Source organism: Lontra canadensis, unplaced genomic scaffold (assembly GCF_010015895.1).
Source record: "Lontra canadensis isolate GAN:19392208 unplaced genomic scaffold, GSC_riverotter_1.0 scaffold26, whole genome shotgun sequence".
Lineage (NCBI taxonomy): Eukaryota > Metazoa > Chordata > Mammalia > Carnivora > Mustelidae > Lontra > Lontra canadensis.
In genome coordinates, this window is record NW_022631020.1 from 16,795,551 (window position 1) to 16,819,790 (window position 24,240).

General features: G+C 33.7%; 1 protein-coding gene across 1 annotated transcript in view; it reads right to left on the minus strand.

Annotated features, from left to right (window-relative positions):
* Nucleotides 1–211: 211 nt before the first annotated feature.
* The window catches only part of NDFIP2 (Nedd4 family interacting protein 2), a 65,215-nt gene continuing 41,186 nt past the window's right edge, over nucleotides 212–24,240 (minus strand). The window contains 5 exon segments of the mRNA XM_032864172.1: nucleotides 212–1,513; nucleotides 4,203–4,308; nucleotides 6,983–7,049; nucleotides 11,812–11,936; nucleotides 21,617–21,710. Of these exon segments, the coding sequence (XP_032720063.1) occupies nucleotides 4,205–4,308; nucleotides 6,983–7,049; nucleotides 11,812–11,936; nucleotides 21,617–21,710 (390 nt within the window). The 3' untranslated portion in view covers nucleotides 212–1,513; nucleotides 4,203–4,204.

Here is a 24,240-nt window from a genome sequence, read left to right on the forward strand (position 1 = left end):
AGACAATGAAATAAATCAGAAAATACAGAGAAATACAAAAGAAGTTATAAAGCACAATTTATTTTTTCAGAAATGGAAAAATGTCCCTGAATAGTTTTAGATGTATCTTTTAGTAGTAGTCAGTATCTAATTATAAACAACCAATTTTATATGTTCTCTGTAGCTGTATTAAATGATTTTTAAGTTTAAAAGATGATGTAATTCCCATCATTTTTAATGTTGGCATTCAAAAACAAAAATAGAACTGAAAAGAAAACAGATGAGACATAAAATGATTTGCAAAATGTAGTAGCTTGTGAATGTAGATTCCAGTTGTAGTAATGGTCACATACACGCATACTCTTACCACACGCACGCACACACACCACACTCCCATATTCCACAGACACATTTCTGTAACTTGAAAACAGATTATTTTGCATATCTTAATTCAAGATATGATTTTATGTTAATTCTACAATCATAAAGCAAGAAGCTATTAGTACAAGTTCTGATTTGTTTCATTTAACAAATTAAACATCTAAAGAAAAAATTATTACAATTAAAATTGAAAGATACTTTTATTGGCTTTTTAAAAGACAAATGCAAATGAGAATATCTTATTCAGAAAATTAATTTTCAAAAGTGTCTTAAATGAAATAAATATAATATCTAATACAATCTCTTCCTGCAAGACTAAGATGGCAATCTTAAAAACCAAGCTTCTCAACTGAGAATCCCTAAACCTGGCATGTCCCTTAAAAAGAAAACAACAAAAAGATGTTCTCCTAAAGGACATGTGGAATACCCATATCTTCTTAAAATCTGTCCTAAAACAAACTATCTTTAACATCCAGATTTTCTCTATATATTAAGTTCACTTAATTTTAAATTAATTGAAAAGATATCCAGACACAGTTTCTAAGAAAACAATGCAGAAAGTAATTTATGCATGGTTATTTACAGAAAGAGTTTGCTAAATAATAATGTAAATATGTTCAAAAATCTGACAAAGCTTTTCTATAATCATCACTGCAGTTTTCAAAAAACTATATATAACAAAGGGCGTTTCATGTGTAGAGTTACTAGATGAATCTAGGAGCCAGAAACTAAAGCATTTGACATGGTTAATAATTTCATTTTTATTATACTAAATGTCAGGTCAGAAGTCAATGGCATTTACATGCTGGAAGACTGTTTCTCACTCACCCCTTTCAATTATATCAAACACTGATTAACCAAATATGACTGGACTTTACTGCTACAACTTTATAGTTTCTTTCAAGTATATGCAAATCTTTTACATGGGCACATATGCAAATGTGCAAAACAAATGAAATTTAAATATTTAAGAGAATGAACAGAAATGGCTTTTAAGTATAAACCATCCTGCCATTCAATTTTGAAGATCTATCTTTTCTTCACTAATTTGTCTTCTGCTTTTAGTAGTCTTCTATCCTATTAAAGTTGTAGGTTTACAGATGATCTGGAAATTTCACATTGGTTTAAGAAAAGAATGTCTGGTCGATGCAGTCTAGGGACAAAGAGAGAATTAGTCTTATAGTATATTAAGTTGCAATTGTCTACATGATAATATAATAAAAAACATTTTATAACAGTATTACATCAAGTATCTAATGTTCTTTTGGTAAAGATAATATAAAACAGAATATATCAGAACATATTCCAAAGTTTAAGCTTCTAAAGGAAAACATCTAGAAAATATTTACATTAAGTTTTAGGCTCCTGAAAATGCAAATAAGATAATTACACCGAATACTAAGAGAAAATTATTTTGCCTTTTATCTTACATATTGATACACTCTTACTGTTACTGCTTGCAAAGACATTTTAGTAATTAAAAAGAAAATGTGACACCTTCTACGTAGAGGTAAAAGAACATTTAAAAGGATACTTTAATTTTCCAGAAATACAACTGTACTCTTCAGCATAAATAATTATATTAGGTTATGTAAAACTCCTATGTTATAAAGTTTAAGCAATCAAATCCCAAACCATACAATTTATTTACCAAAAGAACAGTTACAGTAAGTTTGAAACATTTTGTACTTGTAGATACATCTAGAAGTTAAGTGTTTTAGCAGACACTGCTTATGCATTTCAAATACTTTAAAAGTTCAAGTCACTTATAGACAGAAGTATATGGCACTTGCTTTAAAAATAGTAAAAATAATAATAATAATAATAATAAATAAATAAAATAAAAAATAAAAATAGTATAGAGGGAGGAGATATTTCTAAGTCATATATCCAATAAGGAGTTAATATCCAAAATAGTTAAAAAGAACCCATACAACTCAATAACTAAAAAACCAAACAATCCAATTAAAAAATGAACAGAGGGGGTGCCTGGGTAGCTCAGTGGGTTAAAGCCTCTGCCTTCGGGTCAGGTCATGATCCCAGGGTCCTGGGATTAAGCCCCACATCAGGCTCTCTGCTCGGGGTGGGGTGTGGGGTAGGTAAGCCTGCCTCTCTGCCTGCTAGTGATCTCTGCCAAATAAATAAATAAAATCTTAAAAAAAAAAAAGAACAGAGGATCTGAATAGACCGTATTCCAAAGTCATACAGATGGCCATCAAGCACATAAAAAGAAGTTCAGTATCTCTAAACATGAGGGAAATGCACATGAAAAACAATGAGATTATCACACCACTCCTGTCAGAATATTCACCTATAAGTAAAAAGATAAGAAACAAATGTTGGTGAGGACATGAGGAAATGGGAAACCTTATAAAGTGCAGCTGGGAAAGTAAATTGAGGCAACTAGAAAACAGTATGGGGTTTCCTCAAAATATTAAAAATAGAATTATCCTATGATCCAACAACTTTACTTCTAGCTATCTATCTGAAGAAAATGAAAATACTAATTCAAAAAGATAAATGCACTCCTGTTAACTGCAACATTATTTACAAAAGTCAACATATGGAAAACAACCTAAGTGCCCATCAATAGATGAATGGATGAAGATATAGGGTATGTGTACGTTCTATATATATATCTCATATATATGATCTATGTATGATGTAATACTACTCATATATATGGAATACATATACAGGATGGAATACTACCCAACCATAAAAAAGATCTTGCCATTTGTGACAATATGATGGACCTTGAGGTTATTATGCTAAGTGAAAGAAGTCAGAGAAAGACAAATATTGCATGATTTCACCTACAAGTTCAATTAACAACCACAACAAAACAATAATAACATAAAACAACACCTATACTCATAGATACTAAGAACAGAGTGGTAGCTATCAAAAGGGAAGGAGTTTGGGGATGGGGGGCAAAATGAGTGAAGGGGATCAAGAGCTACAAATTTCTAGTTACAAAACAAGTAAGTCATGGGGACATAAATTACAGCATGGGGAATATAGTCAGTAATACTGTATTTGTATTAACTCTGTATGGTGACAAATGGTAAGTAGGCTTATTGCGGTGAGCAGTTCACAAAATACACAAATGTCAAATCACTATGTTGTACACATGAAGCTAATAAACTGTATGTTAAGTGTATTTCAATAACAAAAATAGTCTATTATAGAAAATAGAGATATGAGGTCTCCTCACGTGCAGAAACTACTAACGAGCTGCATGCAGCCTCCAGAAATTCACTGGATAACTAGTAAGACAACCTCTGCTCATTTCTTTATTCCCATTTATTCAAGTTGAAGCCTTCATTGTTGATACAAACTGACAGACATTAAGGAAACTATCAGAGCTCCTACTTTCTTCATACAACTTTTATTCTTTGATCCAGTTTTTTTTAAGATCAGTGCATGGAAAATTTCTTTTCAACCACAATTTTTTTTTTTAAACCACGTCTGGATTTCTCATTGTTTTATACAAAATCCCCATCCCTTCTGTGTAAGTGCTTTGTTGTATTTTGTTTTTTTATCCTTTATATTGTGTGCTAATAGTTACTTATATCCTGTGGTTAATCCTTAAAAAATAAGTTTAGAAAGTCTGACCTAAAGTTTTTTATTCATCATATATTTTAAAAATTAAAATTTGTGAAATTCAATTTTAAAAAATCTTAAAAAGTTCACAACTTACTAAATCTTAATGAGTTGATTGTTAACAATATAACGACATATTAAATATGCTAAGCTTAAGTAACCAACAAGAGTACATATAATATTCATCTGGTGAAAATGAATATCTGAAGGGAATGGATTTAATATATATTTCTTACCTCTATAATAAGAAGAAATATCTTGTTCTATGAGCAGCTGCCATACTTTCAGACATGTTTCTGACTTTTAGATAATTAACAAATCCTCTGAAGAAAAGCAGCAGTCCTGAAACCGTTAAAATAATACAGCTGTATTATGTTCTTATTCAGAGAGGGCATCAATTTAAAACAGACAATTATAAACAAGATCCTCTTGGCTTAAGGAATTTAATCTGTAAAATTCTATTCATTCCATGATATTTTACACTATAATGATAAAATTATGAAAAAATATAATACAAGTTTACTGCCTTCCCAAATTCTTTCAATTTGTTAAGTCCAGATGTATCTAAATTTAAATAAAAATTAAAGTAAACCAAATTCAGCCATGAAAAGCCAGAATTACACAAAAATATACATTTATTCCATGATTTCTTAAAATGGCAAAGATACCTAATGCATTTAAGCTGATTTAACTCAGGGAAATCCATTTTTATATGAAACTTTTCAATTAATATAATGACTAAGCAAACTAACACATATTTACTGATATGTTATTCAAGAAAGAATATATGCAAGTAATTTGCTAACAATTGTGGGATAAAACCAATAAGCCTGTCTACCAATATCAATCAAGTGCCTGTCATCTGTGAAATCTGTATTTGAAGATACAAGTTATTTAAATAAAAATTTAATTATTAATTCTTATTTTCAGGTAATAATAAAAGACTAATTTGTAATACAAATTTAGATAAGAAGAATCAGGAAAGAATTGGGAAGCAACTACTCTAGTGATTTCTTAAACAATGTGGGACAGATCTTCTATCTATCTTCGTATTCTCTATAACAAGATTTTTTTAAATAACAACCATTTACATAACAGGTATCCTTAGTAATTAATAAAACAATGCCAGTGAAATTCTTCAAAGTTTCAGATGGAAAATATTAGCAAAGTATAAAAAGCATTAGCATTATTAGTAAATTCTTTGATACACTTTTTAAACACAGAATTCTAAGGGAAACATTTAACAACTTCAGTAAATTTTTAACTAGATAATGGGTGGGGGCAAAACAAAAACAGAAAAATGTTAAGATATACATGCATGCAACTTTCCTCATCAAGAATCTGTCAATTTAAAATGCAAACTCTCAAACTAAATTTGTACTCCAACTCCAAGACAGTAACCAAAGCACTAAAAAAAGAAGCATGGTTATAATAAAGAGAAAGGATAGAAGATACACAAATAATGACTTAAGCGAGTGGTATAAATTTCAGCTAAATCTGAGCCCATCTGCTTCCCATATCCTCACTCCTTCCATTTGTGACTCCCACTCTGAATTCCATGCTCATGTTCTTCCAGATGCTGTTCAAAGATAATGGTATTGTGATCCAAATGTAAAAGTATTATTGAAAAATATAAACCAAAATTATTTGTGAAGTCCCTACTTTTGTCTATGAAAATTGCTGTTTCTAAGACTATTTTGTCCTGCTCAGGCATTTTCTAAAATAAGCCAGTTCCTATCTAGAAACCAATCATTCAGCAGCTATTGTTTCTCGGTGTTCTACAATGTACTCAACATTCTTCTGGGTGTATGTGAGAGGAACATTTTCACCACGGATTAAATTTTCACAATTCCCTAAATGCTAGACTGTGGTTCTGATGTGGAAATGGGGTGGTCCTCTGCATTTCATTGGGCCCTATAGTTGTCCTCCTAACATTCAATCCTTACAATATTTAGAAGCAAATATACTTATTTAATATGTTTAAATACTTAAAAGACTTTTTGTATTTTTTCACTTTTAAGTAAGAAACTCAGTAACAGGCACAAAATTCAGGAGTAAGAACACAATTAACAACACAAAAAACTGTCTAAACCCTTTTAAGAGTCTGGCTTCCTAACAAAATCATAGAATAATTTCACTATTAACTGTTAAGAGAAAGAATAAAGGATCTTTACTGACCTTAACTGACCACTAAGAATTTGCTTTCCTAAAGATCCTAAAGATCCAACACCAGGAATGAACAAAAACTCAATGAGAACACTGCCACCTACTGAAATGCCAATATTTTCTGGTACAATTATGTTACTAAAGAAATGTGGGCTTTTAAACCTCAGTAGAGAGGATATTTTTCATGTCAGTAAATAAATCTGAAATGTAGATTAAAGGCATTACGTGATTTTGAGACTAACTTATCATACATCTAAAGTGAAAATCACTAGAACAAAAATTGGAAATTCACAAAATTCATCAATATTAATAAAAAGACATGCCTTGTAAAAAGAAAACCCAACAGAAGTACTATGATCATTGGGCATGAAGCCCTTCCTTATGCCTGGCTGATTAATGATTAATGCAGGGTACATTTCAGAAGTATAAAGAATGTTTCAATACTCCAAAAGTAAGAAAATGCATAGAACATCCAACTATCCTACTCTCAACATATCCTACAATTGTTCAAAGAAATTATGCGTGTATATTTTCCAAAATAAATGCTGAAGATAATTTTTTAAATCATTTCAGGATTTCAAGTTTTGCGACATTCAATTATCATCCAACTACTGATTTTTTAAATTGACAGACTCTGGATTTTCAATCAGAAATCTAGAGTGCAATGTATAATTAATTATCCCAATAGCTGAGATGATATTAAGTATCTGGATATGAGAATTTTACAGTAAAAAAAAATTATTTCCACGTTAAGTTTCAACACAATGTATTTACATCTTACAATCTGGGGAAATATCAAAGTTAAACTAAATGCAAATTCAAAGTTGAAATGCATTAGAAATAAACTTACCAAGTACAAGAAATATCCACCAAAGCCAATACTGTCCATTGAAATATCCAGTAAAATAATCAGAAAACTATGGAGTGAACATAAATATATTAACCATATTTATATACCTAAATTTGAAAATCATACATAAATCAACCTCAGTTTCAGAACAATTTACTTCAAATCATCTCTTGCACTTAAAACAACACAAAGAGGAAAAAGATGCTTAATAATGACATACATAATTGAGGAAACAAACTTTAAAATCTTATATATGATAACAAACTTATACAAAATATTTAAAAACAAAAACCAGTTTCAAAATTGTAAGAAAGGTAAAATCTATATATCTGAATCCAACTTTCTCATTAAAGAGTTCACATGTCAGTTCTTTTTTCATAATCTCTCAAAGCCACAACTACCATCCCAAACACACTACAGCAACCCGCTGCTTTAGATATTAACACCAAAAGCCACATTAGTTTAATCTTATCAGATGGGGATGTTCGCCTGACCTCTAAAAAGAAGAGCTTTTGACCTTCTGTACACCCCCTACTGTTAATCACTGCCAAGAATACTAGGCACATAAAGACCCCCAACTCATTAGAGTCTTTTTATTTTCAAACTAGATGCTCCAGTATTCAGTTCCCAACAGTGAGCTGCGAACAGCTAAATGAACCTTGAAGTGGCATTTCAACAGTTCTTATTAGTGACCATGGTAGACAGTTTTATACTCTCTGTGAAATGAGAATATAAACAGGCAGCTGGAAAGCAGAGTTTGATGATACTGAACATAGGTATCTTTTCCTTGATTAGCCTCTGGATGTCATGATTTATAAATTTTAAAAAAAATTTTTTTAAGCCAATCTAATTTTCTTCAGTTACTTCAGATAATTAATTCTTCCCTATTACCCTTTAGCACCTAAACAATGTTCCAAATAGTTATTTTTTGAAAGTGTTTTATATAACCTAGTCTAAAACTACTATAAATTACTTTGTTTTATTTACTCTGTTTCCATTCATTGGCCTCCAAACTGAATCCAATTTAACTAAAAATAACTTTGTCAAATGGAGATTTGCCCTCAAATCTGAAATTAAAAGTACCTCAAACTTTATTTTGGTAACTACTTCCAACTATTCATTGGTAATTTCCACAAAAGTTTAAAAATCCGATAGGTTTGTAATAACCAAAGTACTTACAAATTGTAAATAACAACACTATTTAGGAAGCATATGTACTAATGATTTGTTTTTTAAAACCTTTTAAGTATTTCTACAGGAAGTATTTACAATTAATAAATGAACCATAATCTAAATTACCAGCTTAGGGTTTTAGAAATGTCAAAAATTAAAATTTCTAAAGTGCCATTATAGATGCAGATCCCACACACTTCAACATCTTTAAAATATGTACAAGGGAGAACTAAACAATTGGGGAAATATAGCTGGTAAAGTAGGACTGCACTACACATTTTAAGCAAGTGACTAATAATTAGAAATAGAAGATTTTCATATAGGCTTTAGAGTCTATAAGAACGAAAAGAAATAAAGAACCAAGGCAATACATTTTTAACTTTTTAATTTTTAAATATATTGTAGAAAATACTTAATAAATAATAGTACCTGGCAAGAGGCAACCAGGAAAGTAAGAACATCATTCTTCACCAAAAATATTTGCCAAAGCTAGTCTTTGTTTACTCCCAAATGAAAAAATAAAATCACTTTCACCTTGAAGTCAAAGAAAGACTCACTATGTAAAATGGATAACCTAAATAAGCTTTTGGGCTCATTACTGAGTGAGCAAAAATGTTTTAAAATACCTATAGTCAGAGCGCTGAGCCAAGTTGGGGTTATTTAATGAGTAAAAATCATGTTAATTGGCCAATCACAGGATGCAAAAATCAAACTTTGGAAAATAAAGTTTTCCAAACTGACACTAAGAATTTATCTAATTTTATTTTATTAATATAATACCAGGAGTTTATTATTTACATTCTACTTTCAAAAAGGGTTGTTAGTTATTAACAAAACACATATTCATTTTTAAACAAACAATAAAAAACACCAAAAGCCTTAGAAATAATCCCAGAATCAGTGAGAGATATTTACACTAAATCTGAGTGTCATGGGAACTCAAAAACAAAAAGAAAAGCTATGATTTATAAATTATAAATTTATAAATTACTTATTGCCTAATAAAACAAAACACCAGGCTTTGAGAAGAAAACCTTTCTCTCACCACTCCACAGGGCATTTACCGCTTCCAGCCTTGTAAAGCAGTCAAAGTGCAGAGTCACAGAGGCAGGAGAGAATTAGGAGAACAGGCACTGAATTGAGACCAAGCTAGATTCGAATCCATCAACCTCTGGGATAGCAAGCAACTCACTCAACTTTTTTTAGTCTCAGCTTTATCATCAACAAAGCGGCTGGATTATCATGAGCGTCACTGATAAAAGTAGGAGTCAAGAACCTGGCGTTTGTAATGAATTACGCTCGAAACGCAGCACGTATTCAATGAAAGGCGGCTATTACTATTCGATAAAAAAGATTCTTAAAAATCTTTTTCTTGTATCAGTTCTCAGTATACACCAAAGGCATATTAACCTTAATCCAATAGCAGTATTTTTTTTTAAAGCACATTTTGTGGGTGTTTTTTTTTTTCCCTCCAAAGCTTATTTATTTATTTATTTATTTATTTGTAATCGCTACACACAACGTGAGGCTCAAACTCACAACACCAAGATAGAGAGTCACATGCTCTTCAGACTGAGCTGGCCTCGTGCCCCTCGGTAGTGGTATTTTAAAAGGAAATGAACAGTTCTGGTGACCAGACTTGATGCTAATATATACCTCAGAAAACTCTGAGAATCCCCAGTCTTTGAATTTAGGTTTCCCATCTTATCACATCACATTACTTACCAGATAAACAACTGCCTCTCAACTAGGGGTACTATGAGAGAATTAGGCCCAAATACCCTGAAAGCATAGGTTGCATATTACGGACTAGACTTTTTTTTTTTTTTTTTTTTTTTAATGACTCCAGAATACACAAACTTACTAAGTTTAGGAGAGTTGAGAAAGCAGTCCTCAAATCATTTTTGTGTTCTGTGACTACGATGAGAGATCCATTTGAATAATAGTTATTATTACTAACATAATACAGTTATAGTTAGTAGTAATATTATTACTAACATAATAATAATCACTAGATATATCTAGCTTCAACTCTTTTGAGGTTTTTCTAGTAATCACTTCCATAAGAGCAGGAATTGTGCTTTATCTTTGTGTGCTCCCTAACACCTTAACAGATTTATGCTCACGGTAAGAATCCACCTCATATTTTTAAAAATGAAATTAGAAAAAGAATCTGTCAAGGGGCTGTTCTTACACTGGCTCAGATTCTGATCATCTGGGAAGAAGGCAAGTCACAGGTACTACCCAAGAATCACTGGATTAATAACCAAAACCTATAATCCGGTCTGAACAGAGCCAAGGTCTGGTAAGATTACTAACACTCTGGGAAGTGGTAGGCTTCAAAACAATGGAAGAAACACATTAAGCCTACAGTTTTTTTAAATCAATGTGATGATCTAGGTGCATAACTGAAGGCCTGCAGCACTTAAGTAAAGCTGACATTTTAGTATATGATTCTATCAAAAATTTTAGGAGGATGTGACTCATTCAGTTAGAAATCAATGTTTAAATAAATATGATTTGTAGAAATCAAGCATTTTCAATTGTACAATAGCACTGAGATATGTGGGTTACATTTAAGAAAACTTATTAAAACAATAAATAAAACCACTTTTTCTTTTTAAGTGACAATGTCATGTAGTGTAGTGTAGTGATCTCTGTGGTGTGGGGACCAACACGGGGCATGGAGCCCAATGTGGGGCTTGAACTCATGACCTTGAGATCAAGACCTGAACTGAGATCAAGAGTTGGATGCTTAACCTACTGAGCCACCTTGGTGCCCCAAAACCACTCTTGATCATTCTCCTAGGCCTTATCCCAAAGAAACCAGGGATTAGGCTTTATAAAAAGAAGCTAAAAAGGGCCTTTGAGAGACAAAGGGAAAAAGCTGGGGAAGACTATGCTAATAAGACTACCATGGAATGGTTATGAAAAATTATTTTGGGACAAGGTGCTGAGAAAAGAAAAAGAAAAGGACTTAGCATTATCTCCCTACATCCCGTCTTGTAAGTGATAAGAAACAGACAGAGGGTAAATTCCAGAACAACAGGGAAATAAGAAAGGTGGAGAAGGATCAGAAGGGAAAAAAACTTCTGAGAGCTACCTAGGAGGTCTTAGTTAACTTTTGAGCTCTTAATGTTATGAAAAGGAAAAAGATAATTAAATCCTTGAGAATTTCACTAACCAAAAGAAAATGTTCTGTTTTAACGGACAGTAGGCATGCATGCGTTCTACCACACGAGTCACAGCCCTGGTTTACCAAGCACCTGCATTTGTGCAGCAACTGGACATGTGCTTCAACAGTATTACCTCTAGACCACACAGAAATCCTAACAGGCAGTATTACCAGCTTATTATGAAGAAATGCTCACAACAACTTAAAAACATACAGTTAAAACACTGATATAAATAAGAGTCAAACTCAAATTTTTTACTTCAAAGCTCTTTCCACCTAGTAACAAGCTCTCATGTAATAAAGTTACAGAATGTTCACACCACAGAGATCACTACAATAATAAGTATAAAAGTTAAGAATAAGTCTCAAAATAATTGATCCATATATGTGAAACAAACATTTATGAACCACACAAGAAATTTTTAAATTTATAAATTTTAATTTTAGAGACAGAAGTGATAGAGGCTATTAAAACACTCACCCTAACAATAAGAATCCATTTGATCAACGAAAGTCCAAATCCACAGATGGCACCATACCTTCCAGCTATGGTATTGGTGATACAGAAGGATAAACAAAATCCAAGCCAGTTGAAAATAAATGCCACTAAAAGCAAGAGAAATAGTTCTTTTAAAGACCACCTTTTGGACATAATATTAACAGTACTTCATTGTACAATGGAAATAACAATTCTCTTTCTTTTGACTCTGTACCTATTATGTCTTCTTCATAGACTATAGTTTACCTCTTGCAAATATATTAATTAATTATGCATTAACAAACAGATAAGCTTGGTTTCTTGTCAGTTTGATCAACAGGAATCAATTCCTTAAAATTTATCACCAATAGGTGAAGCTGCATTTTTAAACCACCTAAAAAAACCAAGTCACATGGCAGCTCCCATGTGACCCCACCCAAGAATTCCAACCTAACCAATCAACCAACCAAATTGGGTTTTTTTAAAAGCAGTATTAAAGATGAGCCAAATAAATTATAAAGTATTTCCAGAGAAGGTATTGTTCATTGCCTCTTCCTCCTATCTGCCTTTCCCCCTTTTCAGGATCCCACCTACCTACAGAGTATTTTAAGGAAGGCTGGACCCCATACTTAACCCCAAAAGGTGGGTCCTGAGTAGTCTGGGAAAATCACAGGAGGCCAAAACTCCCTGCCATTTTTCTTTTTTTTAATAGGACTTCTTAACAGCATTTTTTGGTTCTTAAGAACACATCAAGGAGACAGGGGATGGAATATAGTTAAGTAACAGTGGCTCTAAATTGATCATTGTTGAAACTGAGTGATACATACACAGAGGTTATTATAGTCTTGCCTAGTTTGAGAATTTCTACAATAAATTTTTTTAATTTTAAACTCCTTATCCACTGGATGTCCGTTTGGATATAACATCTGGAACTGCTACAGGGATTGTGCTATCAGGATGAGGATTAAAAGTGTAACTTCACATGGATTGAGGAGTGAAGAAAATCAAAGAAAAGCAGAGCCCCAGAACTGATAGTTACTGTGGCTAAGGTCTGCTTGTCCATGGATTTTCTGTTTTGTGAGATAATCTCCTAACTATTTAAAACAGCCAAGTAAGGGTTTTCTATTACTTGTAACAGAAACCATTCTGACACAGGTCCCTGAGCTATAATTAGAATGCCTTATCTTTCAAGATATTAACATTATCAAAATAATAATAGTAACAATAATAAAAGTGAAGATCAATTTGAGCAGAACTTTGGTCCTGTTCAGTGCCCATCCTTTCACTCTCAATATTTCTAACCAACCCTCAGGGAAAACAAAGTAAATTACCTAAAGAAATGCTGATTTTTCAGAATTATGAAGACAAAGAGGAAACATTTTAGGATAAGTTTAAATGAAATAGCAATTTCTTCAAAGCGATTCCCCTACTCCGATAATTTCTTCCTTCCTAATGCATCCTGTGCACAGCTTTCTTGATCATTTATGGTAAGCTATGTTATACAGTACAACAGTCAGGAGAATAAATTTTGAAATAAGAGACTTGTGTTTGGGGACGCCTGGGTGGCTCAGTTGGTTGGACGACTGCTTTCAGCTCAGGTCATGATCTCGGAGTCCCGGGATCGAGTCCCGCGTTGGGCTCCCAGCTCCACGGGGAGTCTGCTTCTCCCTCTGACCTTCTCCTCACTCATGCTCTCTCTCACTGCCTTTCTTTCAAATAAATAAATAAAATCTTTAAAAAAAAAAAAAAAAAAAAAGAGACTTGTGTTTGAGTCACAGTGTGACAGGTATCACTCATGAGACTCGCTGCTGACGTCTGTGAGCCACAGACCTCCGATCTGCAGGACCTACCTTCACAAGTCTGGTAAGGGGATTAAGTGAGATAATGAACCTGGCACTTGGTGACTGCTAAGAAATGTTAACCATTATTACTACCCACACAAATGATATTTTTAGAGTAGATTATATCTTTTCTGCAAAAAAAAAAAAAATTCAGGAGACACTACTGGAGATAAAACTCACTTACATTCTACATTTTCTTCTTTATAAACCTAGATACTGATCAGCATCTGGCTATCCTCTGCATCTGTGCTATCTAATGCCACCAGCCACACTGCTTTTTCCACTTGTTCCACCTACCCTACCCTTCAAAGGGGGCTATTCAAATTTCGATTAATTAAAACTAAATTTAAATTTAAAATTTAGTCCATCAGTCACACCAGCCACTTTTGAAGCACTCAACGGCCACATTGAGCTTTTAACTATCATACTGGACATCAGAGATAAAGATTATTTCCATGGTCATAGAATACAGTATTAGACACAGCTGCTCTACATCTAATTGGTTAATATTTGTATTATCTGTGGAGAAAAACATGCAACTGCTGATCAAAAAATAATTTGGTATTTAAAATAATGTACATTAATGAAGAGCAGTAGAGATTCCCAAACCAGTGTGCCATGTATGTGCTTAGTGAGGCTGAGAGAGCTCCTCTCTTCCTCCTCAGGAAGCAGGTGAGATCTGGGGCAGAGCACAGACAGCCACCAGCCCTGAGCACCTTATTCCTGTATCCCAGTATGCTATAAATACTCTATCATTTTGTAAGCATGTCACGTTGTTAAAACATAGGAAGCACTGATGGAGAAAATACAAAACAGCAAAATATTCCAGAAGTGCATTTTTACCTCTGAGTATGTATGTATTTAGTTGTGGGGAAAATTAATTCAAACACTGTTTTCCTCAAAGCAGATTTACCAATATCTACTATACATATAATTATACTCACATCAGAAGTAAGATACAAAAAAACAAAAAAGTACCTACCGAGTCATTGTGTTTTCTTTTTGCTCTCTGTCAGAAATATGGATTCCTAGAAGCTGTGTTCATGTGACATAATGTGTTATGGACCGAACTGTATCTCCTCAAAATTCAGAGACTGAAGCTCTAACCTCTAGTGTGACTGTATTTAGAAACAGGGCCTTCAGGAAGATTTGTAAAGGTAGAGCCCTAATCCACTAGGACTGGTGTCCTCATAGGAAGAGAAGAGACACCAGAGAGCACTCTCTCCACCCACATGTAGAAAAGAGACCATGTGAGGACATGGCAATAAGACAGCCGTCCACAAGCCAGGAAGAAAGCCCTCACCAGAAATCGAATTTTCCAGCACTTTGATCTTGGACTTCTAGTCTCCAGAACTATGAGAAAATAAATTTCCACTGTTTAAACCATCCAGTTGGTGGTATTTGTCATGACAGCTCTAAGAGGCTAATACATAACATTATGTATTCTGCACCTGGCTTAAACACTGGGAAAACAGTGAAGCTGGTAACTACTGAAGCACAGATAGCTTCACTTTTTATGCCCCTTGGCCTGTAAGTTAGCAAGTAGAGCTGCACAGGTCTTTAAAATACAGAAAGGGCAGAAACATTCAATTCTAAATCCTCTATGACATGCCTGAGTTGGCAAAAAAGAATTTAATAAATGTATGCTAAACTTTTAGTGTGTAAAATCCATAAAATTAGGAACAACATATAGTAGAGGCAAGCAAACATATACATGCCTAGAAAAAAAGACAAGAACACTTTTCTCTTAGCTGTACTTCATTCATGCCATGTTTCCCTGGAAACCTAAGACAAATTAGGAAGCTTAGAAGGTGTAAGGCATCTATTCCCCACACAGCAAGGCCCAACATGGAATCCACAGAAGCAAAAGACTTATATAGGCTTATATAGCCTATATTCCTTAGAAAAAGTTGGGGTAGCAAGCAGCAAGAAGCAGGGCAATTAACTCAGAAAAGTTGGTGAAAAGAATGCTTAGTGTTGCTCCAATTACACTTTCCACATTCACCTTCCCAGTGCACTTCTTTATAAGAAAGTGAGTCAGACAAGTTAATGAATGAGATTTGAAGGAAGGCTTACCTTCTTTCTAAAAGGTGAATGCTCAAGTAAAGACAGGGAAGGAGAACATTACTACTACCTTAACCTAACAGCAATCTGTAATTTATGACATTCCACATATTTTAACTTAACTGATCCTCACATTAGTCTTTTAAGAAGAGCAAGGTCAAAATTAATTCCACTAACAGGAGACTTAGAACAGTAAAGTGCCACATAACTCACAAAACAAGAGCTATAGGTAAGACAGAAGCATCCAAGTCTTTCACCTCTCATAGCCAGTGATCTTTTTATCGTAACACCCGTCTACATAAAGAGTGCAGCAGGATAACCTAGAAGGCAGTATTAAATACTACAGTTTATTCTTTAATAAGATTTTACTTTTAAATTTACAAAAGCCACAAGATACTTACTAATTACAAAGGGGGAAAACTTTATAATGAAGCTGGCTGACACCACCTTAACCTGATGAGAGCTGACATCACCATCAACAAGACATAACCAGATCACTGTCTCCTGATATGATGCACTGAGAAGGGCACATCATTTCTATGGTATTCTTTAAAAAAAAAAAAAAAAGGGGGAGAGAGAGAGAAGAGGGGGGAGGGGAAAGGGGGGGGGGGGGGGGGGGGGGGGGGGGGAGGGGAGAGGAAGAAGGCGGCGGTGGCGAGGAGGAAAGAAGAAATGCATAACCTCAATATAATCACGAGGAAATATTAGGTAAATCCAAATTGAGAGACATTAAACAAAACTGGCCCATCTTCTCCAAAAGAATCAAAGTCATAAGAAACAAAGTAAGACTAACAAACTTTTCAATTAAGAGCAGACTAAGGCCAGACTAGAGCAAAATGGCAATGAAATACAATATATAATCCTGGACTATAAAAAGGACACCAATGGAACAACTAGTAAAAAACCAAATAAGGTCTGTAAACTAGTTAGTACTATTTCATAATGTTAATTTCCTAATGTTGATCATTGCACTGACATTACATAAAATGTTAACACTTGAGAAATCCACACGAAAGTTACATGGCAACTATTATTTTTGCAAATTTCTCCTGTTTTAATTTAAAGATGAAAAGTTTAAACAGTTTTATATTTTTAAAAATCTGATATTTGTTTTGAAAAAAAACAAATGAAAATCATAAATGAATATACATATAATACTAACAACGAGCACTGATTTCTTCAATCACAGAAAAATTCTCAATACATATAAATGCACCAAGTTTCAAAGACAGTAAGTTCCTAGACAAGGAATCAATTTCACTAAACTTAATTCTGAACTGCATACTGGTAAAATTTCTCTCTTAACCTCAAGCAATTCCCCTCATTTAAACAATTAGTCATTAAGAAAGACAAGCTAACATTTTTTAGTTTTAAGACATTTCAGCTAAATTATAAGCGATGAGATGACCAAAACAAATTTTTTCTTATAAACAAAGTAACTTTAATACTTTACAAATATTATATGACTTTCTTAAGGTATAATTACAATTTTTTTAAGATTTTTATTTATTTATTTATTTGAGAGAAAGAGAGAATGTGCGTGTGTGTGCACAAGCCGGGGGAAGGACAGAAGGAGAAAAGAAGCAGACTCCCCACTGAGAAGGGAACCTGATGTGGGCTCGACCCCAGGACCTTGGGATCATGAGCTGACCCAAAAGCTGAGGCTTAACTGACTGAGCCACCCAAGTGCCCTATAGTTTTCCCTTTCTTGATTCACTTACCATATACAACATCACCTAAACATAGCTTTATCTGGACAGAACAAGTAATCAATGTATTGTTTTTCAGTATGTGTAATGCCCAGACAACCTCTTTAAGAACCGTAACTTTTATGACTTGTCCATAGCAGGAGCTCAAAAATGCTTATTAGTGAATACAGATGCTCAATATCATCAATCCTTGGGGAAATGCAAATTGAACAACAATGAGATATTACCACATATCCATTATAACAGCTAAAATTTTAAAAACTGTCAATACCTCATGCTAAATGAGAATCAGAGCAACAGAAACTCACTCACCGCTGGTGGGAATGCAGAGTGGTACAATCACTTTGGTAAGACAGTTTGGCAATTTCTTACGATTCAGAATTCACATTTCAAAACAATATTCTATTTCCTTTTAAAATTACAACAATTTAATATGTCTTTAACTGTGTTTCCCTCGAGTCTAAAAAGGAGATAATGGGGGTGCCTGGGACGCTCAGTCAGTTAGATGTCTTGTCTTGTGATTTTGGCTCAGGTTCTGATCTTAGGGGTTGTGGGATCTAGCCCCATGTGGAGCTCTGCGCTCAGCAGGGAGTCTGCTTAAGATTCTCTCTGTCCCTCTCTCTCTAGCCCCTTCCCCACTTATGCTCCCTCTCAAATAAATTGAGACATCTTTAAAAAAATAAAAAGGGGGGTGCCTGGGTGGCTCAGTGGGTTAAAGCCTCTGCCTTCGGCTCAGGTCATGATCTCAAGGTCCTGGGATCGAGCCCCGAATCGGCCTCTCTGCTCAGCAGGGAGCCTGCTTCCTCCTCTCTCTCTGCCTGCCTCTCTGCCTACCTGCGATCTCTGTCAAATAAATAAATAAAATCTTAAAAAAATAAAAATTAAAAAAAATAAATAAAATAAAAAGGGAATAATGCCAATTAATTTTTACTATATGTATTATATAAGTAATATAATAGCTAACTAATTTTTACCATAACACACATATATGAAGATTCACACATGGTACAAAAGGCTAAACCTTAGAAGAAAAGTTTTCTAAACAGAGTCCATTACATTTTTAAGCATTATAGTTCAAGGTCATTTCCACAGACTATCAATTATCCAATGGACTAAATCTTAATTTCTAGCTTTTAACTAACAAATAATTGACTCCCATTCCATTGTCTTAAAAACTTTTAAAAATAAGATCAGATACAAGCAGATTACGCATAGATAAGGCATTCTGCTGTGACACTTTAAGGAATTATGAGAAGCAAAAATTATCAAGAGATACAATATGTTTCTTTCTTTACATTTTCTGAACATCAACATGCTATTATTTTACCAAATTTATGTGTAAACTTTTTAGGATTACATGTGGTAAGAGACTGAAATGTGGATGCTGTAAGAGAGAAGGGAAGAATTAAACCAACAAAAAGTTCTGATCTGAAATATTTTTATTGATATTCACTGCAGTTTTATTCACACAACTTGAACTTATACCACTTGAACTGTTTAAGTTATAAACCCTGTTAAAGAAAATGTTTCTGACAAGAAGTATTGGTGAGGATGTGGAGAAAAAGTAACCCTCACACGGTGTCAGTGGGAATGCAAACTGGTACAGTCACTGTGGAAAACAGTATGGAGGTTCCTCAAAAAGTGAAAAATGGAACTACCCTATGATGAAATAATCACACTACTGGGTATTTACCCCAAGAATAAGAAAACACTAGTTCAAAAGAATATATGCACCGCTATGTTTACTCCTTATTTACAATAGCCTAATTATGGAAACAGCCCCTGGTGTTCATTCATAGATGAATGAAGAAGTGTGTAAACACCCATACACACACACACACACACACACCACACAAAGTGGTATTATTCAACCACAAAAAAGAATAAAATCTTGCCATCTGCAACAACATGGATGGAGCTAGGTGAAATAAGTCAGAGAAAGACAAATATACCATATAATTTCACCTGTATGTGGAATTTAAGAAACAAAACAAATAAGCAAAGTCAAAAAAAAGAAGGGGGGAGGGGATAAGCCAAGAAACAGACCATAAGAGAACAAACTGATGGTTACCAGAGGGGAGTTGGGTGGGGGGATTGGTGAAATAGGTGAAGGGTATTAAGAGTACACTTATCATGCTGAGCACTTAGCAATATACAAAACTACTGAGTCACTACACTACATTGTACACCTGAAACTAATACAGCACCATATATTAACTGTACTGAAATTAAATTTAAAAACTTAATAAAATTTTAAAAATAAAATATATTTCTGAACCACAGAAATAGAAAACGGAATCTAAATAATAGCTATTAGGTGAAGCAGCATGAAAAACACAGCAAGCTGCAATTTGAAGAACAGCCACTAGATGGTAGTGACTACAAATAAATCTAGGCTTATCAAAGCAAGTAAGCTCAAACACTGGGCTACAACCTACCAGAAAAAAATATATGAGGAAATGAAGACTGAAAATAATTTATAATTTTACTCTTATAATATTGGTGCAGTATTTGTAGAATATAGAGCATAAAAAAAGTTATAAAGACATCACTTAGTAAAAACGTAGAAAAAGCAGGTAATTTAAATATATGAAATATAAATATGTATTTACATTAATATACCACCAGAGGTCAAAACTAAAGGCAACTAAGTGTGCAGGTTACCAAACATTTGCAACACTGTTTTTATCATCAAAATGTTTTCAAATCTAAAGGAAAAAAAAAAGGTTAAAAAGAAGATAGTAGAAGTGAAATATAGAAATAGAGAAATAATCACTAAGCTCTGAGTCATACAGATGATCTCAAATCACATTTTTATACCTAAGAAACAGGTATTTATGCTACATATAGTACAATAAATTTAAATTTCCTTTTCCAATTAAGATTTTTAAAAGACCTAACCATTGAAAGAATTCGTATTTATGCTAATCTTTTTATAAACAAAATATGTGGGAAGACTGTTACTAATAATAAAGGTTTACCTGTTCAACTAAAACTAAGAACAAAATTAACATTTACTAGACTAATAGTACAAAACAATAGTTATTTGTAGTCAAAGTATTCATTTCCCTTCCATGGTACCTACAGGTACATCATATCTAACTACAAATTTTAACTAAAGACACAAGATTTAAATACTGCATATACATTAGCTGGTGGCCACACATAACATTAAATTTGAAGAGAAAAATATAACTGCTTTCCCACTCACTGACCCACTTCTGAGTGGTTATCTACTTCTATACTTCAGCAGATGAAATGAAAGAAGGAAAAGAAGCAAGAAAGTCTTTCAAAATGGAGAGTTAATGATTACCCAGACATAAAAGTAACTCAACTCAAGATACATATTTTCCTTATTTTCTATTTTTAAAGTACTTTAAATAAGTAATTTCTCACTTTTATTATCAAAATAAATTTTATACTAAAATGAGTTAAATCAACATTCTATGAGTGCTTGATCATTTAACCAGATTGAGGTCAGAAATTTATCCTATCTAGTGTAATAAATTTACTTCTATAAATACTGGATTTTAAAAACTTAATTTTAGCAATTAAACAATTCAAGTGTCATAATATTATATACTAAGTATACTATCTGCCAATCCCTATGTTAGGAACTGAAATAAAAGACTGTAACGCAGTCTTCCCTCAAAGTATAAAGTCCATTTTACAAATTCAGGTATTTAAGAATTCTGCAACATGTTAAAAAAATCATACTTAGGTTTCTGATCTTCTAATTCCTTACCACTAACCCCCCAGACAAGATATGTTTGCATTTCTCTGTTCAGTTGCCCAGAATATTTCCTTCTCCAACCCTCCTTCCTGCTTAAAGACACTCAAATGGGAAGTCCTTTGCTCCAAAAGCAAAATTTATAGTTTCATTCTGCATGCTCCTACATCACTGCATGGACATGAAATATTTCTCATGCAAAAACATACTTAGCTGAAACATACTTATATAATTCCACAGAGTCAGCATCTAGCATTATGACCACAATACACAGCTATAAGTTTACTAAATACTAGGATTTTTATTGCATCATATGACCACACAGTTCAGTCCCAGGAACAATTTATATTTTAAACAAAGTAAACACACAATATCAGTATTTGCCTTTCTTCACTAGGTTACTTTAAATACACACACAGCTAGTATATGCAAAAAAAACAATCTGGAAATGAAAAATCACTTACTGAAAAATGCCAGCATGAAAATCCCATCATTACCCACTCTGAGCTGGTCTGCATCGCTAAAGTCATCTCTTGGTTGACACTCTTCCTCCTGAATCTGTAAAACACATAACATTAGAAGAGCTCACTAAAAAACTAATTATAACTTTATTAGGTATAAAGATTAGAACTGAAATAAAATCAGATATTCTCAACTTGTACAGACAAAATGATACAATTAGTATAATGTCTGGCACAAAGTATGTATTCAAAAACATTAGCAAATCATTTTTCATGAGCTCACTTGAAAAGAATAACTTCAAAAGAAAACAAAAAAAGATAAAAACTGAACATTAGATTAATGAAAATTTTATCAAGAAAGATGTGACTGACATATTTGCATTGAACAGGAAAGAGGAATTTTTATAATCAGTGGTGGAATCTAAACTGGTATGATCTCTATGGCTGGCAATTTGGCAATATTTATCAAAAATAAAAATGTACAACCCACAACTATATGGCCAATTAATCTTCAACAACATAGGAAAGAATATCCAGTGGGAAAAAGACAGTCTCTTTAACAAATGGTGTTGGGAAAACGGGACAGCAACATGCAAATGAATGAAACTGGATCACCTTCTTACAGCAATCACAAAATAAAATTCAACACAGATTAAAGACCTAAATATGAGATAGGAAACCATTAAAATCCTAGAGGAGAACACTGGAAGTAACCTCCTTAACATCAACTGTAGCAACTTCTTACTACATGTGTCTCCTGAGGCAAGAGAAACAAAAGCAAAAATAAGTTACTGGGATTTCATCAAAATAAAAAGCTTCTATACAGTGAAGCAAACAATCGAAAAAACTAAAAGGCAACCTATGGAATGGTAAGAGATATTTGCAAATGATATATCTGATAAAGGGTTAGTATCCAAAACATACAAAGAACTTAAAAACTCAACACCCCAAGAATGAATAATGCAATTAAAAAATGAACAGAGGACAGGAACAGACATTTTTCAAAGAGGATATCTGATGGCCAACAGACACATGAAAAGATGCCCAACATCACTCATCATGGAGATTTCCTGAAAACTACACTAAATATCACCTCACACCTGTCAGAATGGCTAAAATCAACAACACAAGATGCAATGGGTACTGGCAATGAACCCTCCTGCAATGTTCGTGGGAACTACTGCAGCCACTCTGGAAAACAGTATGGAGGAAGGTTCCTCAAAAAGTTAAAAATAAAACTACCCTACAACCCAGCAACTGCTCTACTAGGTATTTACCCAAAGAAGACAACAATACTAATTCAAAAGGGATACATGCACCTCCATGTTTACACCAGCATTATCTACAATAGCCAAGTTATGGAAACAGCCTGAGTGTTCATCAAATGATGAATGGATAAAGATGTGGTATATATATATATGGTAAAATATTACTTAGCCATTAAAAAAAAAAATGAAATCTTGCCATTTGCAATGACATGGATGGAGCTAGAGGGTATTATGCTAAGCAAAATAAGTCAAAGAAAGACAAATACCACATGATTTCACTCATACGCAGAATTTAAGAAACAAAACAAATGATCAATAGGGGTTAAAAAGGCGGGGGGTGGGGGGAGGCAAACCAAGAAACAGACTCAACTACAGAGCACAAACTGATGGTTACCAGAGGGGAAGGGGGTTAAAAAAGTGATGGGGAATAAGGAGTGCGCTTGTGAAGAGCACCAGGTTTTGTATATAAATGTTGAATTACCAAGAAGTATACCTGAAACTAATATTGCAGTATATGTTAACTAGAATTTAAATAAAAACTCAAAAAAAAGAAAAAATGTACACACCCAACAATTCCAGCTCTTGAAATATACTGTACAGATATACAATATATTCCCACTTACAAGAAATGATGTATTAAAGATAATTCATTACAGCAATGTTTTTTGGATTTGCTCGCTTTTTTTTAGAGAGAGGGAGAGAATCCTAAGCAGGCTCCATGCCTAGTACAGAGCCCGACACAGAGCTTGATATCACATTCCTGAGATCATGACCTGAGCCGGAATCAAGAGTAAGATTCTTTCTTAACAGAGTAAGCCATCCAGGTGCCCTGCAGCAATAATATTAAGAGCAAAGATTAGACACAATCTAAATGCCCATCAATAATGGGCTCTAGTCAGGAGATAATTCTCCACGAGTCCTTAATATTTCCATATATCTTTGAGGTAGAGGCACTGGCCACCCTTCTTTCGTACTATCTTTTCAAGGCTATTTACATTGCAGACAGCTTTGGAAGAGTGTCGTTCCCCAGAAGAGAGATGTGGGCATGTGTAGTGACCATTAGAAAATACTGGGTTTGGGGTGCCTGGGTGGCTCAGTCGGTTAAGCATCTGCCTCTTGCTCAGATCATGATCTCAAAGTCCTGATCTCAGGGAGGAGTCTGCTTGAAGAGTATCTCCCTCTGCCCCTCCTCCCACTCTAGTGCAAGTTCGCACGAGTGCACATGCTCTAATAAATAAATCTTCTTAAAAAAGAGTTCATCTCTATAAATCTATTTAATCATCCCATAATTTGCATGCAATCCTGCACATCAGAAACAGGAAATAGTAGAAAACAGTGTTGTTCCCAAGCCTCCTGGCT